General features: G+C 31.3%; 4 protein-coding genes and 3 long non-coding RNA genes across 15 annotated transcripts; 3 read left to right on the plus strand and 4 right to left on the minus strand.

Moving 5' to 3' along the window:
- Positions 1-6: 6 nt before the first annotated feature.
- Positions 7-2,016, plus strand: LOC108742307. Of its 2 annotated transcripts, XR_001938656.1 has the most exons (5): positions 7-95; positions 494-754; positions 933-1,174; positions 1,630-1,913; positions 1,983-2,016. It is a non-coding gene; the product is annotated as an uncharacterized LOC108742307 (long non-coding RNA). The 2 variants fall into 2 exon arrangements; XR_001938655.1 differs by lacking the exon at positions 1,983-2,016 and having other exon boundaries at positions 1,630-1,976.
- Positions 2,017-2,313: 297 nt separating this feature from the next.
- On the minus strand, positions 2,314-5,925 carry LOC112904699. Of its 2 annotated transcripts, XR_003231286.1 has the most exons (6): positions 5,647-5,925; positions 4,235-4,465; positions 3,576-3,836; positions 3,156-3,397; positions 2,417-2,700; positions 2,314-2,347 (listed from the first exon to the last, which is right to left on the minus strand). It is a non-coding gene; the product is annotated as an uncharacterized LOC112904699 (long non-coding RNA). The 2 variants fall into 2 exon arrangements; XR_003231285.1 differs by lacking the exon at positions 2,314-2,347 and having other exon boundaries at positions 2,354-2,700; positions 5,647-5,924.
- A 2,110-nt stretch (positions 5,926-8,035) lies between these two features.
- Positions 8,036-10,235, minus strand: LOC108742318. Its single transcript, XR_001938658.1, has 3 exons — positions 9,899-10,235; positions 9,314-9,525; positions 8,036-8,314 (listed from the first exon to the last, which is right to left on the minus strand). It is a non-coding gene; the product is annotated as an uncharacterized LOC108742318 (long non-coding RNA).
- A 468-nt stretch (positions 10,236-10,703) lies between these two features.
- On the minus strand, positions 10,704-17,154 carry LOC108742316 (kinesin-like protein Klp10A). Of its 3 annotated transcripts, none has more exons than XM_025975426.1 (10): positions 17,052-17,154; positions 15,618-15,704; positions 14,073-14,209; positions 13,544-13,729; positions 13,326-13,480; positions 13,004-13,270; positions 12,383-12,942; positions 11,983-12,311; positions 11,756-11,930; positions 10,704-11,259 (listed from the first exon to the last, which is right to left on the minus strand). In XM_025975426.1, exons 1-10 carry the CDS (start codon positions 17,107-17,109, stop codon positions 11,126-11,128), a joined length of 2,088 nt encoding a protein of 695 aa, XP_025831211.1. In that variant the 5' UTR covers positions 17,110-17,154; the 3' UTR covers positions 10,704-11,125. The 3 variants fall into 3 exon arrangements, with proteins under 3 accessions (XP_025831211.1, XP_025831212.1, XP_025831213.1); XM_025975427.1 differs by having other exon boundaries at positions 14,073-14,122; positions 15,531-15,704; XM_025975428.1 differs by lacking the exon at positions 17,052-17,154 and adding an exon at positions 15,841-15,962.
- On the minus strand, positions 14,621-15,277 carry LOC108742317 (protein Simiate). Its single transcript, XM_025975429.1, has one exon. It carries the CDS (start codon positions 15,186-15,188, stop codon positions 14,667-14,669), a length of 522 nt encoding a protein of 173 aa, XP_025831214.1. The 5' UTR covers positions 15,189-15,277; the 3' UTR covers positions 14,621-14,666.
- A 42-nt stretch (positions 17,155-17,196) lies between the features above and the next one.
- On the plus strand, positions 17,197-19,308 carry LOC108742306 (E3 ubiquitin-protein ligase KCMF1). 2 transcript variants are annotated; one of them, XM_018477475.2, is made up of 5 exons: positions 17,197-17,336; positions 17,498-17,665; positions 17,716-17,858; positions 17,923-18,155; positions 18,267-19,308. In XM_018477475.2, the coding sequence occupies exons 1-5, from the start codon at positions 17,321-17,323 to the stop codon at positions 18,952-18,954; spliced, it is 1,248 nt and encodes a 415-aa protein (XP_018332977.1). In that variant the 5' UTR covers positions 17,197-17,320; the 3' UTR covers positions 18,955-19,308. The 2 variants fall into 2 exon arrangements, with proteins under 2 accessions (XP_018332977.1, XP_018332978.1); XM_018477476.2 differs by having other exon boundaries at positions 18,276-19,308.
- Positions 19,309-20,177: 869 nt separating this feature from the next.
- LOC112904698 (E3 ubiquitin-protein ligase KCMF1-like) lies at positions 20,178-23,099 on the plus strand. Of its 4 annotated transcripts, none has more exons than XM_025975425.1 (5): positions 20,178-20,410; positions 21,623-21,790; positions 21,841-21,983; positions 22,048-22,280; positions 22,392-23,099. In XM_025975425.1, the coding sequence occupies exons 1-5, from the start codon at positions 20,395-20,397 to the stop codon at positions 23,077-23,079; spliced, it is 1,248 nt and encodes a 415-aa protein (XP_025831210.1). In that variant the 5' UTR covers positions 20,178-20,394; the 3' UTR covers positions 23,080-23,099. The 4 variants fall into 4 exon arrangements, with proteins under 4 accessions (XP_025831210.1, XP_025831207.1, XP_025831208.1 ...); XM_025975422.1 differs by lacking the exon at positions 20,178-20,410 and adding an exon at positions 21,001-21,085; XM_025975423.1 differs by lacking the exon at positions 20,178-20,410 and adding an exon at positions 21,001-21,085 and having other exon boundaries at positions 22,401-23,099.

The raw sequence follows: 23,099 nt of genomic DNA on the forward strand, positions 1-23,099 counted from the left end.
GAAACAACAAATTGTCTGCAGTGATATCCTTCCTAGATTTGGCTTGCTCATCACACTGGTAGACTTTAGAATGTCACTTTCTACAATTAATTAAGGTGGGTATACATGACTTCATTAATATTAATTGCTCTTTATTAATCTGTTATGACATTTCATGTAACAATTACTGTTAACAGTATAAATTGAGGTTGTCGTGCAACTATATTTCTTTTGACAGTTTCTGTATTCTACAGAGTAAATTGGTATTTATCGTTCATCTATGGAATTTCTTTTTAACCTTTTTTTATTGTCTGCATCATAATTTAACGTCAGGTTGTTTGACATTTATCTATGTTGTGATTTATGGTTGTAATGTAAAATGGCGTAAAGGTAACGCCTTGTTAATTTGTAATCAACTATTTTACTTGTTTTTTTTGGTGCGTCTTTATTTGTATTAAATGTGTTTCATAATTATATAAGTGTAATTAATATGTCTTTTTGTCCGTTTCTGCAGGTTATACTACAAATGAGAGAGAATTAATGTTCAGTTTTGTCATACTGAAATAGCCAATGTGTACATGGGTGTGGTCTTTGGTGGTTTATATTCTTGATTTGCTGTTTCGTCTTCCCTTTGTAACATTGTGCAGTTAATTTTCAACCCATGAGTGAGAGCAACTGGATATTTGAATTCCACTGAAATAACAAATTGTCTGCAGATTTGATTTGCTCAGCACACTGGCAGACTTTAGAACGCCACCTTCTACAATTAATTAAGGTGAGAATATATGACTTCATTAATATTAATTGCTATTTATTAATCTGTTGACATTTCATTTAACAATTATTGTTAACAGTATAAATTGAGGTTGTCATGCAACCATATTTCTTTTGACAGTTTCAGTTTAAAAGGGATAATTAATTTTAATTACCTTTTCTTGCCTGTTTCTGTATAGATTGTCCCACAAATGACGAGGGATTGTAGTTAATTTTGATGCTACTGAAGCAACCGATGCTTTTGATGTCTTCACCTTGCAACATTATGCAGTTAACTTTAGCCATAACAACGGGAGGCAGTTGGAAATTAATTAATTTGGAAGCGACTGGAACAACAAATTGTTTGCAATGATCCCTCCTAGATTTGGCTTGTTCATCACACTGGTAGACTTTAGAACGCCACTTTCTACAATTAATTAAAGTGAGAATACATGACTTCATTAATATTAATTGCTCTTTATTAATCTGTTATGAAATTTCTGTTAACAATTACCTATTGTAAACAGTATAAATTGAGGTTATTGTGCTTCACATCTCTTGACAGTTTTTATTTCCCACGGAGTAAATTGACATTTATCTTGATCCATATATGTAGTTTATCTATCTATGGAGTTTATTTATCTATGTAGTTTAAATTTCTATGGGGTTTATCTATGTATGGATTTTGTATTTAACCTTTTTTTATTGCCTGAATCGTAAATTGACGTCGTGTTATTTTACATTTATCTATGTCGTGATCTATGGTTGTGATGTAAAATGGCGTTGAAGTAACGCTTGTTATTTTATAATTCAACTAATTTTACTTGCTTTTTGATGCGTTTTTATTTATGTTTCTTAATTAGTGTAATTAATATATGTTTTTATCCGTTTCTGTAGGTTATACAACAAATGAGAGAGAATTAATGTTCAGTTTTGTCATACTGAAATAGCCAATGTGTACGTGGGTGTGGTCTTTCGTGGTTTATATTCTTGATTTGCTGTTTCGTCTTCACCTTGTAACATCATGCAGTTAATTTTCAACCCATGAGTGAGAGCAACTGGATATTTATTTGAATTCCACTGAAATAACAATTTCTCTGCTACGGTGTTCCTCCTGGAGTTAGTTTGCTTTTCACACCTGTAAACTAACTTTGGAACGTTACGTTCTACATTTAATTAAGGTGAGAATACTTGATATAATTAATTTTAATCGCTTTTTATTAATCTGTTTGCCACCGTATCTGTTTCAGATCGACGTTGGAGAAGACAAAGATGACCCCGTAGTTGAAATAGTTCTTTATCTTGCATGCTCTATCTAGTAGAATTCATTAAGTTGATTTTATTCAAATTCATTTTTAATTTTGCATGTTTTTTTTGTAGTTAATTTGATTTAATTTTTATTTTGCATGCTTATTTTTGTTCCTTTTGTTTGAAGTCATTGTTGATTGCAGATTCTTTTATTTTTTTTGTATGTAGTANAAAATGAACAAAAATAAGCATGCAAAATAAAAAATTAATTTGAATAAAATCAACTTAATGAATTCTACTAGATAGAGCATGCAAGATAAAGAACTATTTCAACTACGGGGTCATCTTTGTCTTCTCCAACGTCGATCTGAAACAGATACGGTGGCAAACAGATTAATAAAAAGCGATTAAAATTAATTATATCAAGTATTCTCACCTTAATTAAATGTAGAACGTAACGTTCCAAAGTTAGTTTACAGGTGTGAAAAGCAAACTAACTCCAGGAGGAACACCGTAGCAGAGAAATTGTTATTTCAGTGGAATTCAAATAAATATCCAGTTGCTCTCACTCATGGGTTGAAAATTAACTGCATGATGTTACAAGGTGAAGACGAAACAGCAAATCAAGAATATAAACCACGAAAGACCACACCCACGTACACATTGGCTATTTCAGTATGACAAAACTGAACATTAATTCTCTCTCATTTGTTGTATAACCTACAGAAACGGATAAAAACATATATTAATTACACTAATTAAGAAACATAAATAAAAACGCATCAAAAAGCAAGTAAAATTAGTTGAATTATAAAATAACAAGCGTTACTTCAACGCCATTTTACATCACAACCATAGATCACGACATAGATAAATGTAAAATAACACGACGTCAATTTACGATTCAGGCAATAAAAAAAGGTTAAATACAAAATCCATACATAGATAAACCCCATAGAAATTTAAACTACATAGATAAATAAACTCCATAGATAGATAAACTACATATATGGATCAAGATAAATGTCAATTTACTCCGTGGGAAATAAAAACTGTCAAGAGATGTGAAGCACAATAACCTCAATTTATACTGTTTACAATAGGTAATTGTTAACAGAAATTTCATAACAGATTAATAAAGAGCAATTAATATTAATGAAGTCATGTATTCTCACTTTAATTAATTGTAGAAAGTGGCGTTCTAAAGTCTACCAGTGTGATGAACAAGCCAAATCTAGGAGGGATCATTGCAAACAATTTGTTGTTCCAGTCGCTTCCAAATTAATTAATTTCCAACTGCCTCCCGTTGTTATGGCTAAAGTTAACTGCATAATGTTGCAAGGTGAAGACATCAAAAGCATCGGTTGCTTCAGTAGCATCAAAATTAACTACAATCCCTCGTCATTTGTGGGACAATCTATACAGAAACAGGCAAGAAAAGGTAATTAAAATTAATTATCCCTTTTAAACTGAAACTGTCAAAAGAAATATGGTTGCATGACAACCTCAATTTATACTGTTAACAATAATTGTTAAATGAAATGTCAACAGATTAATAAATAGCAATTAATATTAATGAAGTCATATATTCTCACCTTAATTAATTGTAGAAGGTGGCGTTCTAAAGTCTGCCAGTGTGCTGAGCAAATCAAATCTGCAGACAATTTGTTATTTCAGTGGAATTCAAATATCCAGTTGCTCTCACTCATGGGTTGAAAATTAACTGCACAATGTTACAAAGGGAAGACGAAACAGCAAATCAAGAATATAAACCACCAAAGACCACACCCATGTACACATTGGCTATTTCAGTATGACAAAACTGAACATTAATTCTCTCTCATTTGTAGTATAACCTGCAGAAACGGACAAAAAGACATATTAATTACACTTATATAATTATGAAACACATTTAATACAAATAAAGACGCACCAAAAAAAACAAGTAAAATAGTTGATTACAAATTAACAAGGCGTTACCTTTACGCCATTTTACATTACAACCATAAATCACAACATAGATAAATGTCAAACAACCTGACGTTAAATTATGATGCAGACAATAAAAAAAGGTTAAAAAGAAATTCCATAGATGAACGATAAATACCAATTTACTCTGTAGAATACAGAAACTGTCAAAAGAAATATAGTTGCACGACAACCTCAATTTATACTGTTAACAGTAATTGTTACATGAAATGTCATAACAGATTAATAAAGAGCAATTAATATTAATGAAGTCATGTATACCCACCTTAATTAATTGTAGAAAGTGACATTCTAAAGTCTACCAGTGTGATGAGCAAGCCAAATCTAGGAAGGATATCACTGCAGACAATTTGTTGTTTCCAAATTAATTTCCAATTGCCTCCCATTGTTACAGCTAAAATAAACTGCATAATGTTGCACGGTGAAGACGTTAAAAGCGTCGGTTGTTTCAGTAGCATCAAAATTAACTGCAATTCATTCTCATTTGTGGGACAATCTATATAAAAACAGACAAGAAAAAGTAATTCATTACCATTTTTAAATCAAGTTAAATTAGTATAAATCAGTAACATGCACACTCATGGAAAGATCCGTTCCACATTAATTCTACTTCTGCCATTTCTGAAACGTTGCTTAAAAGTTGTCTATTGAAGCAAGTTACAAATGTCTAACAAATTGAAGTTATTTGAAGCTATCATTTACTGTTGATTGTAGGCTTTCACGACCGGTGTCGAATAATAGATGAGTTGTTGTCCCGGCTGATGGACCGTGGTCTGTTGGATTGTTTTCTCGGTGGTGGACATTTTCAAGGGCGATGTCGAAGTCTTCTCTGATGCAAAACGGTGACAAGTGCGCTCGTATTTATATCGTTCTGGAGGGTGCCCTCTTCTTTTTTATTTAAATTGTTATTGTGTTTATAAATTTTAATGGCTTCTCTATACAGACAGGAATGATAATGGTTGTTCTTTGCCAAAACTTAAACGTCCTCGACCTGTATTACGTGTTCATCTAAGAGGGCATGTTCTGCTACTGGTGATTTTTCTGTGTGTCCTAGGCGGCATTGACTTTCGTGTTCCTTTAACCTGGTCTTTATACTCCTTTCTGTAGTTCAGATTTACATTGTAACTAGGAAAAGAAGTATAAAGACCAGGATACAATTCCACTATTAATGCAAACATGTTCCTTTCAAATTCATTGAAATCTACCACTTTCAAATTAAATTGTTTCGAACTAGCATAACGATATACTCCTTTTTGTAGCTCAGGTTTACAATGAAACTACGAAAAGGATTATAAAGACCAGGATAAAAGAACACAAAAGCCAATGCCGCCTAAGACACACAAAAATTGCCAGTAGTAAAACATGCCCTCTCAGAAGATCAACACGTAATACTGTTCGAGGACGGCCAAGAACAACCATTACCATTCCCGCCTGAACAGAGAAGCCATTGAAATATATAAACACAAGAACAATTTCAATAAAAAAGAAGAGGCACCCTCCAGAACGATATAAATACGACCGCGCTTGGTCCACCCAGCGCACTTGTCACCGTTTCGCATCAGAGAAGACTTCGACATCGCCCTTGAAAATGTCCACCACAGTTGTAGATGAAACGTCGGGAAAATAACCCAACAAACAACGGCCCATTCACCATCTTTAATTAATACTGTTACATACCAGTTCATTGTCATAAATCCATTTTCTCAGCACACTGTTTTCATTCCCAATGGAAAAAAGGTATTTTCGTACTTTCTTTAGGACCATGACTACAGCTACTTTCTGGGGCAAATGAGGACTAATACAACCAATGTTCCATAATTTCATAATTTAATGGTATCCGAAGTTCTTCCAATGTTCCTGTAAAAGGAAATCTTATGAAAAAGTATTCAGATATAATCAATTTAAATTAGATTACTGACCGTTACTGGTTAATTATGTAGTTATTAGTGTAATATAATTGTTTTAGATACTTTATAAATTTAATAACAAACCATAAATAANCAAAAAAAAAAAACAGAATGTAATATTCGTCTTATACAGGAACGTAACGAAGAATGAAAGTCAAAATATATGCGGGAAATGTACAGAAAAATAATTAAACTCTCGTATTAAATAAATGAAACATGAAACAAAGCAAAAACACCTAATGAAAAACTACCGTCAAAAACGAATAAAATTACAAAACTTTAAATTGGCGACGTAGCCACCTTGTGTCTGTTTCAAGTCATAACCTTTAACAATTTTGTCAATTTAATTTATGCTGCGGGCAAATGCGAAAAATAATAATAGAATATGAATCAATCAATCTAACCTTGCAGACGTAGAACAAATTAAGACTAATTTTGCGAAAAAATTAACTCGATAAGTTGAATTTATGAGACGCGAAAACACGTCCTTCTATCTCGAAACTTTATGAACTTATAATGAACCAAACGCGATTCCGGCGTGTCGCGAAATTGCGATTGCTACCACATGAAGCACTGATGACGTAGACAAACGCCAATCAGATGGGTTAAATTCGATGTCTGCGACGCTGTAACCAATCGCGTGCTTAGTTTTATCCCCGTTTTACAGAATTCAATTTATCTGCGTTTTTGCTTCGTGAGAGTTCTATCGCCTGATCACAACTCTTAAAGATATATATACATCTTTGGATATAATAAAATTCGACCAAACGGACAAATTGAATTTATAAACATTAAACGAATGAAATTAAGAAACCAGCTAATTGCAGTATAACATTTTAGAGCTACCTTATTGTTATTTTTAAAAAAATTGCACGCAATTAAAGTTTTTCCAGTAATTAGATATAGTAATATTAACAAACAGTTTCTGTGGTTTAATTCTCCCATGTCCGAATTAATAATAACCTTGATGTATGTTAATTATTCAGAATTTTAAGCTTTTATAAAGTTATTAGGTAACTAATTAACTACAATTTGTAGTTATTTTGTACCAAAAAATGACATAATGTGTACTTTGNAAATCCATTTTTAATTACTTCAAGTAGTTTTATGTTCTTTTTGGGATTCTTCAGAAAAAGTTGTCCATAACCTAGCTTTTCTCTCTAAAGACTTCTTATAATTTGCATTTCTTCTTTGTAATCTTTCTTCTTTCAAGCAAGCAATTACTAATTTATCTTCACTATTACAATATCCAAAAAATTTACGGAATATATTCTGTAATCGTTACAACTTTTAGTTACATGCAAATTATTATAAACAAAAATCTTACATTTTCATGACACTCTTTTAACTGATTTATCAAATCATTGCACTTGTCAGTGTGCAAATGAGGTGATAAATCTGTATGCATTTTACACAGCCACCTCCAAATAAGTTTTCTTTCCCAGTAAGGATATTTAAAAATTAATTTTATCAAATTTTAAAAGTGACATTACTTTTTTAATAAATATTCAATCATAATCATCTATTTATATCATTCAATCTTGAACGCTACCAAATAATCAATGAAAGTGGTTACAATCGCTACAGTCGTAAGAATTCAACCAAAATTACAAAGTTATGTATTATAATAGCAATCAAATCGAATCTGTATATCGTATTAAAATGAAAAAAGGTGAATACTTACTTATTAATGTCATAAAATGGATTAGTTTAATTTTTTTTTTATAAAACGCGCGCAATTTTTAAATCTGTGTAGGCAATTGTTTCTTTACTTTTAGTAAATGTATAAACTAGTGACCGTTTTGTTGACATGGAGATGTTGTAAATAAAATTTGTTTAACAAATTTAATTTACATCGTCTTATTCTAAAAACGAAATATAGTTTAAAGGAACGTGTGTTTCAATGTCTGACTCCTCAGATTCCTCTGAGGATAGTTCTTCCTCTTCCATCGTTTCTTCATGGTCAGAACACGGTAATATTTCATGTATAAATTAGCAATACTGTTTAATTTTGTTTAATAATTAAAATCTGAATTCAAAATGTCTAAAAATAATGTTGTATTTTACTTGTGCTGTTATGTAAACTAGAATAAATACTCCATCACTTGTATTAAGCTAACATTCACACCGTCGGAAACGACAGTTGTACATTAATCCAGCTGTTATGTTTTTGACATTTCTAAAACGATGTTTAAAATCTTTCTATTGAAAGTAAGTTACAAATGTCTATGAAATTGAGGTTTGTAGGACCTCATGGACTATTTTTAATTGTTACTTACCAATTCATGTCATAAATCCTTCCTTTAATAACACATTGTCTCCATCCCAATGAAAAACAGGCACCTTCAGGCCTTCCTCAGAAGTGTAGGTACTGCTACTTTGCAGAGTGAAGGAGAAACTAATGTTTCATAAACATGTCACCCCGAGCTTTTATGCTCCTATAAAATGAAATATTATGACAGAGTATTCAGATATAATTAATTTAGCCTAAAAAAACAGAATGTAATATTCGTCTTATACAGGAACGTAACGAAGTTTTACTTATAAAACCGTTGTGAAAAAAATTGACAAGCGCCTTTCGTTGGCATAAGAGTGGGAAATTTTCATTTTAATTTGATAATTCAAAATCACAGCTAGTTTCTTCATTATTGTGCTAACGAAAGATGCATGCCATTTTTACAAAGGTTTTATAACTAAAACATCAATTCTTTTCATTGACATGCTATTTGAAAGGCAGATTTTTTTAAAAATACGATGCAAATTAAAAAGATACAAATATAACATTAATTTATATCAGCAGTGTTTAGTAATAAGAAATCATAATTATTTTCTTAGACTGCTTATGTACCAAATAAATTTAAATAGGATATTAAAATATAAACAATTAGTTGCTTACAAATTTCGACTGACACTATAACGTTTCTATCTTTTTGTAGACTACAGCGCACTCATTTAATTTAGCGTGATGGTACGATAATCTCGAATTTGATAAATTTTATTGTATTGTATTGTATTGGATTGTATGCCTATTACTTGCTCATTATATAACATAACATTAAATAAATCAGGTTAAACTAAATTATTGCGCCTATTTCTGCTTTTAAATATTCAATCTGCGCCCCTGATAGACATACTGAAGAAAGAAGGCTGTAGTTNAAAATTATGACTTGCTAGAATTTTAATGTAACTGAAATTTGAATTTCAAAATTGTAGCTACCTCTTGAGAAGAAAAAAAATATATAGTGTATGCATTAAAATGATTATCAGTTATTCCTTCCATTCACAAATGTTAAAAGTTTGTAATTTACTTAGATAAATCTTCTCAAAATTATTATTTTAAAAATGTACGTATCTTTCCTTAAAACTTTTTTTAACCAATACTTATGATCACTTATTTATGATCATTTAATCTAACTTTCTTTCATGTTATCACTTACCCTGGTTCCCCATATCCTGTTGATAAAAGGCCTAAGTAGATTTTGGAATAAGTGAACTGTCTTCAGTCCCTGAAGAAGGTAACTTTGTTACTGAAAAGTGCTTCGGACAATTACAGTGTCTTGTTTTGGCGTTGGGGTTTTGAGCTATTCTGTTTGTTCTGTAGTCTTTATGGACAATTGTATATCTCTCTTTGAAGTGCTGTTGGTTATAACTGCAGAAGGACGAATACTGATTAACTTAAAATAAATAATTCCACACAAAAATAACAAAAGCTTGTATGCACCCAGTTATAAGGAGTAAATAAATCATTTTGTTTCTCAAAAACATAATGCTCTTTATTCAGTTTTACAATTAGTTAAGGTCGGAAATCAGTTGGGTCAGGCTAGATCAGGTTATTTGGTTTTTATATAAAATGTGTTTTATTGATAACTTTTGAAATTTGTCTTTAATGAGTATTTGCTGCTCACAACAAACGAAATTTTAATAAACTAATTGTAAATAAGTAAGTATGTCACAACTAGACTTATGTAGTAGTAACGATTGCTTAACATTTAAGCCCTGAAATTCTTAAATTTCTTTCTTACCCTGAGTTGTGTTCCTTTCATTATATTCCAAAAAGTTGTCAACACAAAATCACATCCCGTTATTACTTTAGTGCACTGAAGTGTTTAAATTCAGACAAGAAGGCGCGTTCTAATCATAAACTAACTCTAATTCTCGAATCTGTAAGCACGCTGTTACATTATAAACAGAATTTCGGTAGATTTATATTCCTTGGTAATGTTTGAATGTCTAAGCAAACATTCAGTTTAATTTATAGTTAATTTTCTTGATTTATTACTTTCCTTAGATTTGATTACCTTCGTCTGATATCTGATGATATTGCAAATTACAAAAAGAATTTCTTCAAAACCATAGATAACTCAAAACCCAATGTCAAAACATGGTCAAAACCACGTCCATAGATTACCAAGTCAAAATTGTGATAAAGGCTCCATAGATACGCGTACATTAAAGCTAAATGTGTTATCAGTCTCGCTTTTTTTTTTGTTTACAGAAATGTGGACCTTAACAAAATTCCTTGAGATGCAATAATACAATTCTATCTTTTATAACCTTCATCAGTCTATTGAGTCTTTACAAACAACTAATGCGAAACTCAGCAGATGTTTGCATGATTGCTTGTTTTTCGTATTCTCAAACTTTATTGCCTAGTGCATATATTAAAACACCATTTTATTTAACACATTGTTTATTTCATGAATTAGGCAAAATTTTGCCGAATATATTCAGGCAATGACACGTATTCGGTGTAACATACAGATGGATCAAAGAAAAACAAAGATAAATTGATTGCAGACTTTAATAAAATTCGAAGTTATGATAATGTGTAATTCACAACGATTTATTTCTATAAATTTTATAACAACTGTAAAAATAAATGTTAACTGGATAGTAAAGTCAATTATAGGAATAACTCTGGTCTGAGGGTATTTAAAGCTTAATTTAAAAATGTTTATTTTGCTTAATCAAAAATGGTAAATAACAATCACTTAAAATAATAAGGAATAAATCACTCTAGTTTAATATAAAAAAATTTACACGGCTATCTATACCAGGCGAGTAGTGTTCAAAAGCAAGAGCAACTTAAAACTGATTAACTTGAGCATAAGCATGTTGGTAGTGTTTATTTTTTCATTTTAATTTAGTTAATACTGTAATCATGTTAAGTTCGTTTGCTTTTTTCCTTTAACAGGTATTACGAAACACACGCTGTACATTTAAAATTAACAAAAAATTATCGGATGAGATTACTTCTGTTTGGTTTTACGAGATAACTGTTCTTCTACTGCTAATTTCAGTTCATAATCCTTTATCACATTCTTAGCTTGTTTTATGCTGGCTTCCAAACTATCCAAAATATTATTCCACGATTTGCAATAGGCTAAAAATAATAGAAGTCTAATAGTTACAATAATAATCAAAAAGACTATAAATAGGAGCAATATCTTCACCCAAGGCGAATATGAAATTGGCCTCGACTAAAAAAAGGTAATAAAGGACAGAAAACACAATAGTGCTGCGCGTTAAGCAAGTGCACATTAACAAAACGTAAACAATAATTTCTTTTTCTACGCGTCAAACCGGATGCGCAAAATCATCTTCATTCACAGTCATATGAATGGTAGTAGGCAGGTATCCATTAATAATCGGTTAGGTAACCTATTATTTTCAGTTATTAAAAGCAATTGGTTAATTGAATATTCTCAGTTTTTAAAAATGAATATGAAGAATCAATTATTTCGATAATTTCGTATTGGGATTAATTGCAATAATCAATAATTTCCTTACAATCGACAATCGATTGTTAAATTCAATAATCGTCCAGCCCTAGTTTCTCTACTATCTCTAGTCTTCTTGGTAATAATGTTTAAATTTACCTTCCGTATCATAATCTACTTCGTCAGTCATTTTTAATATCTTCTCAGCCTTATCTGCTGCAGTGTACAATTGATCAATCGTTTGCTTATGGTTGTCTAACATATTGTCCTCAGCTATTTGCAGTTCTGATATTACTTCGTGAAACTTTAACATTTCGGGCGTCATATCGTTTTCCTGAAACATTGTATTATAAAATCAATCTGTATTGTAATTCAGTTAACCGTACATTTAACGATCGTAATTGTAGAAGGTCTCCGTCACTGCTTTTTACGTTATCAGCACCATCTTCTTCCTGAGCTGTTGCAAGGTCACCAGCTCCGAGTTCTTTAACACGGTCAGCATACCGCAACGTATTTAATGAATGTTCGCATGACGAAACGCCGGGTGAAATCATAGCTATCATGCAAGTTCTGGAATTAGGTCCTACGAATGAGTCTCTTAAAACTTGGGTCAATTTACTGACCCTAAAAGGCAAGTGGGACCCTTTGCGCCCTAATGCTCGGATACATTCCTTCAAGGCTAACAGTGATTTATTTATTTCTGCTCCTTCCATTCCTATAAATAATAAAATTAATATGTATTCATGTTTTTATTTTATTTTTTCAATTTATATAAATTATCCTTACTTGTTTGTCGGTCAGCAGAAGAGGTATCTGCGCCCCTTTCGTTGCCTGCTAAATCAATAAGGGAGAATTTGCCATGAACTTTGTGTAGCGCGTTGTTCGGACGTAGAATTATTTGGAAAATAGCATGTGATCTGGAGGAATTTGTGTTTGCTGAAGTTTGGCCAGAAGTTCTAGCTTGGTTTCCTTTCTGAATAAGTTTCAAAACTTCATCAGAAGAGACTACCACTTTCTCTGTGAGTCCAACGACTTGCACTTGTTGTTTTCCATCTTCTAGTATTCTTAGCTTAGCTTTATTAGCAAGCAAGTCAAATACTTTACCAGAATAAATTTCAAAAAAACTGGCAGATACAACTAGATTAAGGTGCCTGTATTTTGGGGAGTTGGCAAATCGAAAAACATCACTAGCTGCCATCGCGTAAATGCCTCTCTGACAGTCCTGATTTTTCCCAACAAAATCGCCGCCCATGGTGTGCGTTTTGCCAGAACCTGTTTGACCGTAAGCAAAGCAAGTGGCAAAACCTCCTTCAAAAACTGTCTTCACCAGCGGTTGGGCAGTGTATCTGAAATAAAATTAATCTCAGTAGTTTTTATTAATAAAGGTATCACTTATTATTCACTGACTTGTAAACCACTTCATTGGTACATGTTTCGTCGAAAGCGTAGTCGAATCGAAATAGCTGATTTTCTAAATATTTAGTCAGATCCACTTTATTTTTAGGCTCGTGTACAATTAGCTGATTTTTCGAAGGAATCGTTATAACGTCTACCTCTTTTTTAGTCGATTCTCTTTTGTTTAAGGGACGTTTTCTTACACAAACAGTAATTAAATGATCTTCAACCACGTCGTTTTCAGTGAGTGGTTTTATGTCCAAACTACGACGATATTCTCTGGAAGAAAATTATTTATTTTTATTTTCTTTTTCAATTTTTTTGTAATGCATACTGGATCATGTTTAAAAGTTCCCAATGCGGATTTCCGGGAGCCATTTGTAAAAACGCTTCTTTTTCAGCCTTCTCTTCAGCCTGACGTTGTCTTCGTTCTTCTCGATTCTTTTTTAATTTTTCTACTTCTTTTACTACGTTGGTTCGACGTGAATTCTAAAACATTTAATTTTAAAATACCTTGATAATTTTATTCATTCTGATCACAATCTAACGAACCTGTGGGACAGATGCAGTTGATTTCGAATGAGGGATACTAGAAATCTTTTCTTTTTCATTTTTTTCAGGTTCTAAAATATGGCCAGAATTTAAAAAGTTGGTGAATCTATTTTGTTTTGTTCTTATTGATCCATTAGTTCTGGTAGAAGCAAGCAAAGTTTGTTGCACCGACTGTCGTGTGGGATTCTGTAATGAATAATAATAGTTTTTAATCAACACACAGTCAACAACTAAATTAATTAATAGTAAAGTAAGCGTAATTCCTACAATGCATGATTTTATTTAAGTTTTCAATTAGGTTTCGTATCATACTAAATGTATCTTTAATGTTTAGGACCTGATTACTATTAAAATCGTCATCGCTTTCATCAAATTTTCGTATAATTTGCGATGACTGTCCTACTGTAGAACTAATCTCTTCTCCTGACGATCCCGAAGAATCCTTAGCAGCATGTATAAAAGGCAAAATCGATAAGGAATGAGATTATATATTTATATTCATTTAATGGAGTATTTCGATAAAAATTACCCTTTGAAGTTGAAGTCCGGTGTTTTTCAATACTTCATTTGTTTTCACTGGTGTATCCTCGATGATTATAGTCTCAGGTTTGGTTATGGAAACGTTTGGATTAAGAGATTCTATAATGTTAAAGTCAATTTCTTTTCCTTTAGTTTCTNATAATTTAAGGTAACACTTTGCAAATGTTAGTATCATCTCGTTATTGATTCTTTGTAATATTTTTTTATAACAGTGCAACATAATTTGTTGGTATACATCTCTATAGCAACGTGAAAATTAATTTAATTTCATCATTGTATTACAATAACAAGAAGTTTCATTTGTATAATATACATAATAACTGCTTTTATGCTTTTCATATTAATATCGATAATTTTCGTCATTTCCACTATAATTAATTACTGATATAATGGACATATACTATAGATATTAAATTGGCTGTTTTGCCTCTTTAGTGATCAAATTTACCAATATTGGTAATTAAGAGTATAGAGTATATTATATGAACTATTTGAAATTGTAGGGATACTTAGGAAGAATTTAAATAAAAATGTGAATATTTAATTTACCAAATATATTAAAATGGACACATTTGAACATATATTATTTACAGTAACTTTCATTTGACATCATAGAGTCTTTAATTTGAGTGAATGAATCTAAATAAGGCAATATTAGAGCAATATAACCCTGGGATCTTGGCTTTTCTATAATTAGCTGAGGGTTTTTGAATATATTTTTATTTATTTCTAAAAGTTTCCCTTTAATGCAACTGTAAACTGGATATGATGACCCATCACTGCAATGTATATAACAAAGAATGGAATTGGGATTTAACTTTTGTGCTCCATGCTTTGCCTTTCCTGATGATTTGTTCTCTAATCGATCTATATTACCTACTACACTATCAATTTTCAGTATTTGCTTCCTGTCTTTTATTATCGGATGTTTTTCTGCCAAAGATATTAAGCATATTCGATTTGTGTGAAAACTAATGCAATGGTCTAAATTATTTTCTTCTGTACTATAATCTGTACAATATTTTACAGTATAATATCTATCTGCTACACTTAAATATTCATCACTTGTTACATTAATAGAATCCATGATGTCAACAAAATCCATTTTTAATTACTTCAAGTAGTTTTATGTTCTTTTTGGGATTCTTCAGAAAAAGTTGTCCATAACCTAGCTTTTCTCTCTAAAGACTTCTTATAATTTGCATTTCTTCTTTGTAATCTTTCTTCTTTCAAGCAAGCAATTACTAATTTATCTTCACTATTACAATATCCAAAAAATTTACGGAATATATTCTGTAATCGTTACAACTTTTAGTTACATGCAAATTATTATAAACAAAAATCTTACATTTTCATGACACTCTTTTAACTGATTTATCAAATCATTGCACTTGTCAGTGTGCAAATGAAAGTCCGGTGTTTTTCAATACTTCATTTGTTTTCACTGGTGTATCCTCGATGATTATAGTCTCAGGTTTGGTTATGGAAACGTTTGGATTAAGAGATTCTATAATGTTAAAGTCAATTTCTTTTCCTTTAGTTTCTCCTTGTTCAAACCATTCTACAGTTGCGCTATTTAGTTGATAATTAATACCGGCCACGAACGCAGAATGTATACGACCTAAAATTAAATTTTACAACTTCTTTTATATATTTATAGAATATAAAGTTTTGTCTCATTATGATGTTACTGAATTTTAAAATAAATTTTTTTTAATAGAAAAGTTGGATTGCTTACAACAAAATATCTGACTTACTTATTATGATAATCATGCACATAAAGATGATAATCAAAATATACATTATAACACGTTGTGAAAATTAAAAACACAAGAAAGGTAGAAAAATCAACACCAATGTAAAAGCAAATAAACAATGACATTATGGATACATGTGTAATTATTCGTCAATTAAATAATATAAGCGTAATCTTAGAGAATATTTTGAAGAATCTGTAGGTGGTTTGACCTTGTTCAGTACACAAACTATATAAGGTATCAATAAGCCCAAAAACCTACACCAAGTTACGTCACTGTGAAAAAAAGAGGAGCAGACATTGGTGATATCCTCAGATGAAATGCATATACGCAAATAACAAATATATATACGAATTCATAAACATAAGAAAGAATGATGCAGCAGTAATGATAGATTGATAATTTTTCTATTCACATTAGTGTTTTTCGTATGGTTTTATTAAAAAGTTAAGCGAAAATACAAAATTATTCATTTATCGTTAATGAAATGCAAATTATTGTATTTATTTATAATAGACTTAGATAGGTACATAACTACCTATCGTTTGTTAGAGGTGCATGTCTTCATATAAGAAAGGTTGCTATAGTAAGTAATCATTCAGATTTGAGATAAAGTTACCAAAATACTGTTATTTATTATCACAAATCGGAAAGTAGTTAAGTATTATACTGAAAGTATGTCTCCTAGTAAAAGAAATTGAATAATAGCTTTTCAAATAGGTCTGACATCACTCATCACTGTCCTTGATTTATTTGAGTTCTGTATTCTTTAACATTATTTTCTTAAAATATGTGCTCCCCTACTTGTATTTTTTTTGCAAATGATACATTTATTGTATGCCATAAATGTATGTGTGTATGTACGTATTTAATATGTATATATATTATACAGCAAATACATTTATATACATTTAATTGAAGCAAATTAAAATTTAGCGAACTTAAATGTTAATCATGAGAAATATCGGTTTCAAACGGTTCGTTTGTGATAGTGTTAAATAAATATATACATATAAATCATTAGAAGAAAATAAGAATGGTGAATCAGCTGCAACTTTAGAACATATTAGGCATGCTATTGAAATAAAATGAAGAAGGTCTGTGAATTATAATACATTGAATTAAAACAATAAGAAATACATTGAGATAAATGGACTGTTTTTGATGTGCAAGTAGTAACGAAAATCATCAACTAAAAATATTTAACATACCATCAGTTCGTTTAATATTGATACTAGTTCCTACTTCAAGTACGATGTGATTTTCCATTTTCAGATGTTATTTGAACTCTAACGAATAATTTATTTGAATTTCTTAATAGTCTTAAAAGAAGAATTTGCTATCTTTNAAGTCGCGAGTACAAGCAAAATCTGTTAATCCCAAATGTACATTTATTTATACATTAATTAAGAACTTCGATTACAACTAATTATGTTGTAGTTTTCTTATAAAGTACTGCAAACATTTAAAAACGTTTGATATGAGTCGTCATGAAGGTATGTGTTGGAAATAGAATGAATACTGTTAAAATATCGTTTGGAAAATGTCATAAATAAGTGACATAAGTCTTTTATAGTTTTAAAATATAATAGACTTTTAGCTAAAACAAAAATATTATTAGTCAAAATTTGAGTCCTAATTTCTCATCAATTTCAAGGTGTGAGCTGCGATTCATGCTTAAAGGGGAATTTTCGAGGGCGAAGATATAAATGTCTTATTTGCTATGATTACGATTTGTGTGCTGCTTGTTATGAAGCTGGTGCCACCAATACAAGGCACAATGTAGACCATCCAATGCAGTGCATCTTAACCCGTACTGATTATGGTAATACATAAACTAAGTTATTTAACAATTGTAAATTTGGATTTTTACAGAATTATATTATGGTGGTGAGGCTCTTACTAATATAGATCAACCTCAATCATATACTTGTCCATATTGTTCTCGAATGGGATTTACTGATACTTCTTTGCAAGAGCATGTCACTACTGACCATGCCGATACTTCGTTTGAAGTGGTATGTAAATATTTACTATTAGAATTATGTAAATAAGAAATGCGTGCTATATGTTTAATTGCAGGTTTGTCCTGTTTGTGCTGCTATGCCAGGAGGAGAGCCAAATCTGATGACAGATGATTTTGCTGGACATCTTATGTTAGAGCATCGTACTGGACCAAGAGATCTTATCTCTTTCTTAGATGAACCAGTTGGTAGAACTCACAGTGCTCATAATATGAGACGTATTCCACACCATCTGAGTAGTGGAAGAGGAGGGCAGTGTTCCAGGCCACGTCGCTCTAATATGCATTTCAGGTATTTCAATTTATTGCTTTTTTAAATTAGAATATAGAAAACAGAAAAAAAGTTTAATTTTATGTAAGTTACAACCAAGACTTTGTAAAAGAAAGTCACACGCACTTTTAGTGTTTTCAGCTCTGCAGGATTGACATCTTTATCTCCATCGTCTCGCGAAACAGTAGATCCTATAGCTGAACTTCTGTCCCAGTTGTCAGGAGTACGACGCTCAGCAAGTAACACTAGTTCCAGTACTCCAACACAGTTGCAGCAGCTGCAAATGCAACTGCAACTTGAACGTCAGCAGGTGAATGCTGCACGTCAGCAGTTAGAGCGTTTACCAAGACGTCAAATTCAAAATCAAAATGCTTTAAGGGAAAGTTCTTCTACAGGGGGGAGTAATGGAGGCATTGGTACTTCTCTTTCATCCACACTAATATTAAATCCGACCCCATCTACGTCTCAGACTGCAAATGCAAATGCAACACCTATACCACCTCCACCATCTAATTTTCTGCTTTCTGGACTTTTGGATGAAATATCACTGAGTTCAAGGGGTGAAGACAGCCGGTTTGATCGCAGTTCGTTCGTACAAGATCTCATATTGTCTACTCTAGTGAAATGGAACAAGAATAATGAAGATGAAGGCGAATCTAATACAGCTATTGCCTTAACCGATAAAGGGTGGATGGGAAAAAACAGGAAGACTTTCTTAGAGAAAATCCTAAAGGTTATTACTTTGGCTGACTTTTCGGTAGATAAGTTAGAAAATCATTTAAAGAAAGATTCAAAAAATTCATCAAATGTTCTAAGATAGTTATTTAAATTGACAGGACAAAATAAAAATTATTTGTATATATTTAGAGATGGAAATTAATTTTTTGTTATTGGAAGCATAGTGATAGCCGTTTGATGCATCGTTACTTTTGAAAACGTTGCTGCTGTTATTTATTTGTAAAATTTAAGCAGTTTTTTTTCTTAGCATTTACTAAATGGTAATTATTCATTTCAATAAATGGTATGTACCTACATATAATATGTATATCTATCTATTAATGAAATTCATGTTGTAATTTTCACCCTTTGTCCCGTTAATTGCTGAATTTACTTTTGTTTAATTGTAATGTATAACTTTGAATAAATCAACATTATATTTTTTTCGTTTTTTAAATTATTTATATACTTTTAGCATTATCCTCATGCCTTCCGACTTGTATGTAGGTAAAGTTCGCTGAATATAAAAATTGTTCATTTCTTTGTGGCCATTTTTTCTGTTTTTGTCGTACGAGCGAAAATGCATAATTTTACAGTAGCTTTGAAAAATCAGCATGCATTATTTATTTTTAAGTTTGTAAAGTAAGTTGTTAATTTACTAACACCATATCACATCATATTTTTCAAAAGGTGATAACTCTCTTTGAAAATTGCATACTAGTGTATGATATTATGCAAACAATTTTCCCGTGATCTCTTGTGAATTATATATCTTTATAAGATTTTTTGATCTACAGTCGTAAGAATTCAACCAAAATTACAAAGTTATGTATTATAATAGCAATCAAATCGAATCTGTATATCGTATTAAAATGAAAAAAGGTGAATACTTACTTATTAATGTCATAAAATGGATTAGTTTAATTTTTTTTTTATAAAACGCGCGCAATTTTTAAATCTGTGTAGGCAATTGTTTCTTTACTTTTAGTAAATGTATAAACTAGTGACCGTTTTGTTGACATGGAGATGTTGTAAATAAAATTTGTTTAACAAATTTAATTTACATCGTCTTATTCTAAAAACGAAATATAGTTTAAAGGAACGTGTGTTTCAATGTCTGACTCCTCAGATTCCTCTGAGGATAGTTCTTCCTCTTCCATCGTTTCTTCATGGTCAGAACACGGTAATATTTCATGTATAAATTAGCAATACTGTTTAATTTTGTTTAATAATTAAAATCTGAATTCAAAATGTCTAAAAATAATGTTGTATTTTACTTGTGCTGTTATGTAGACATCAACGGTAATGACTTCTACTTTCTGCTGTAGTAATCATTCCATTTTATGGTTTTTACTTTAGCATTAGATCATTTTTTAATAAAGATCCTAAAATAATCTACAATATCCAAAAAAAGTCGCGAGTACAAGCAAAATCTGTTAATCCCAAATGTACATTTATTTATACATTAATTAAGAACTTCGATTACAACTAATTATGTTGTAGTTTTCTTATAAAGTACTGCAAACATTTAAAAACGTTTGATATGAGTCGTCATGAAGGTANAAATTTTCGAAAAATGGTATAGAACTTTTAATTCCTTTGTATGTAGATAAATCAGAGCCTAAAGGCAAATTTTCACAAATGAGACTTCACATAGATTATGATACAAAATTATAGAGTTCAGTTCTCTAATAAAGAACACCTTTAGCACTATTACTAAATTTTATTTAATTAATTAATCTTTATTCTATTACTATTAATGTATTAATTAATCACTCGTCTACTACTATATCGCACACTATCGATCTCTTGACGCTTATTCACGTATGGTGGGTTGCCTATGCCTGACACTGTCCCCTCCTAAAACTGATCTTTCCCATGACTTCCCTAAGGGTAAACGGATCATCTAAAGCAAGGGTGAGCAACCTTTTTAAATGTTAAAATTTTTTGGCGGGCCGCACATAAAGTAATACTTATTAATAATTTACAAAACTTTATTTATAATAAACATTAGAAGGCAATTGTTTCTTTACTTTTAGTAAATGTATAAACTAGTGACCGTTTTGTTGACATGGAGATGTTGTAAATAAAATTTGTTTAACAAATTTAATTTACATCGTCTTATTCTAAAAACGAAATATAGTTTAAAGGAACGTGTGTTTCAATGTCTGACTCCTCAGATTCCTCTGAGGATAGTTCTTCCTCTTCCATCGTTTCTTCATGGTCAGAACACGGTAATATTTCATGTATAAATTAGCAATACTGTTTAATTTTGTTTAATAATTAAAATCTGAATTCAAAATGTCTAAAAATAATGTTGTATTTTACTTGTGCTGTTATGTAGACATCAACGGTAATGACTTCTACTTTCTGCTGTAGTAATCATTCCATTTTATGGTTTTTACTTTAGCATTAGATCATTTTTTAATAAAGATCCTAAAATAATCTACAATATCCAAAAAAAGTCGCGAGTACAAGCAAAATCTGTTAATCCCAAATGTACATTTATTTATACATTAATTAAGAACTTCGATTACAACTAATTATGTTGTAGTTTTCTTATAAAGTACTGCAAACATTTAAAAACGTTTGATATGAGTCGTCATGAAGGTATGTGTTGGAAATAGAATGAATACTGTTAAAATATCGTTTGGAAAATGTCATAAATAAGTGACATAAGTCTTTTATAGTTTTAAAATATAATAGACTTTTAGCTAAAACAAAAATATTATTAGTCAAAATTTGAGTCCTAATTTCTCATCAATTTCAAGGTGTGAGCTGCGATTCATGCTTAAAGGGGAATTTTCGAGGGCGAAGATATAAATGTCTTATTTGCTATGATTACGATTTGTGTGCTGCTTGTTATGAAGCTGGTGCCACCAATACAAGGCACAATGTAGACCATCCAATGCAGTGCATCTTAACCCGTACTGATTATGGTAATACATAAACTAAGTTATTTAACAATTGTAAATTTGGATTTTTACAGAATTATATTATGGTGGTGAGGCTCTTACTAATATAGATCAACCTCAATCATATACTTGTCCATATTGTTCTCGAATGGGATTTACTGATACTTCTTTGCAAGAGCATGTCACTACTGACCATGCCGATACTTCGTTTGAAGTGGTATGTAAATATTTACTATTAGAATTATGTAAATAAGAAATGCGTGCTATATGTTTAATTGCAGGTTTGTCCTGTTTGTGCTGCTATGCCAGGAGGAGAGCCAAATCTGATGACAGATGATTTTGCTGGACATCTTATGTTAGAGCATCGTACTGGACCAAGAGATCTTATCTCTTTCTTAGATGAACCAGTTGGTAGAACTCACAGTGCTCATAATATGAGACGTATTCCACACCATCTGAGTAGTGGAAGAGGAGGGCAGTGTTCCAGGCCACGTCGCTCTAATATGCATTTCAGGTATTTCAATTTATTGCTTTTTTAAATTAGAATATAGAAAACAGAAAAAAAGTTTAATTTTATGTAAGTTACAACCAAGACTTTGTAAAAGAAAGTCACACGCACTTTTAGTGTTTTCAGCTCTGCAGGATTGACATCTTTATCTCCATCGTCTCGCGAAACAGTAGATCCTATAGCTGAACTTCTGTCCCAGTTGTCAGGAGTACGACGCTCAGCAAGTAACACTAGTTCCAGTACTCCAACACAGTTGCAGCAGCTGCAAATGCAACTGCAACTTGAACGTCAGCAGGTGAATGCTGCACGTCAGCAGTTAGAGCGTTTACCAAGACGTCAAATTCAAAATCAAAATGCTTTAAGGGAAAGTTCTTCTACAGGGGGGAGTAATGGAGGCATTGGTACTTCTCTTTCATCCACACTAATATTAAATCCGACCCCATCTACGTCTCAGACTGCAAATGCAAATGCAACACCTATACCACCTCCACCATCTAATTTTCTGCTTTCTGGACTTTTGGATGAAATATCACTGAGTTCAAGGGGTGAAGACAGCCGGTTTGATCGCAGTTCGTTCGTACAAGATCTCATATTGTCTACTCTAGTGAAATGGAACAAGAATAATGAAGATGAAGGCGAATCTAATACAGCTATTGCCTTAACCGATAAAGGGTGGATGGGAAAAAACAGGAAGACTTTCTTAGAGAAAATCCTAAAGGTTATTACTTTGGCTGACTTTTCGGTAGATAAGTTAGAAAATCATTTAAAGAAAGATTCAAAAAATTCATCAAATGTTCTAAGATAGTTATTTAAATTGACAGGACA

Source organism: Agrilus planipennis, unplaced genomic scaffold (assembly GCF_000699045.2).
Source record: "Agrilus planipennis isolate EAB-ADULT unplaced genomic scaffold, Apla_2.0 scaffold280, whole genome shotgun sequence".
NCBI classification, from domain to species: Eukaryota; Metazoa; Arthropoda; class Insecta; order Coleoptera; family Buprestidae; genus Agrilus; species Agrilus planipennis.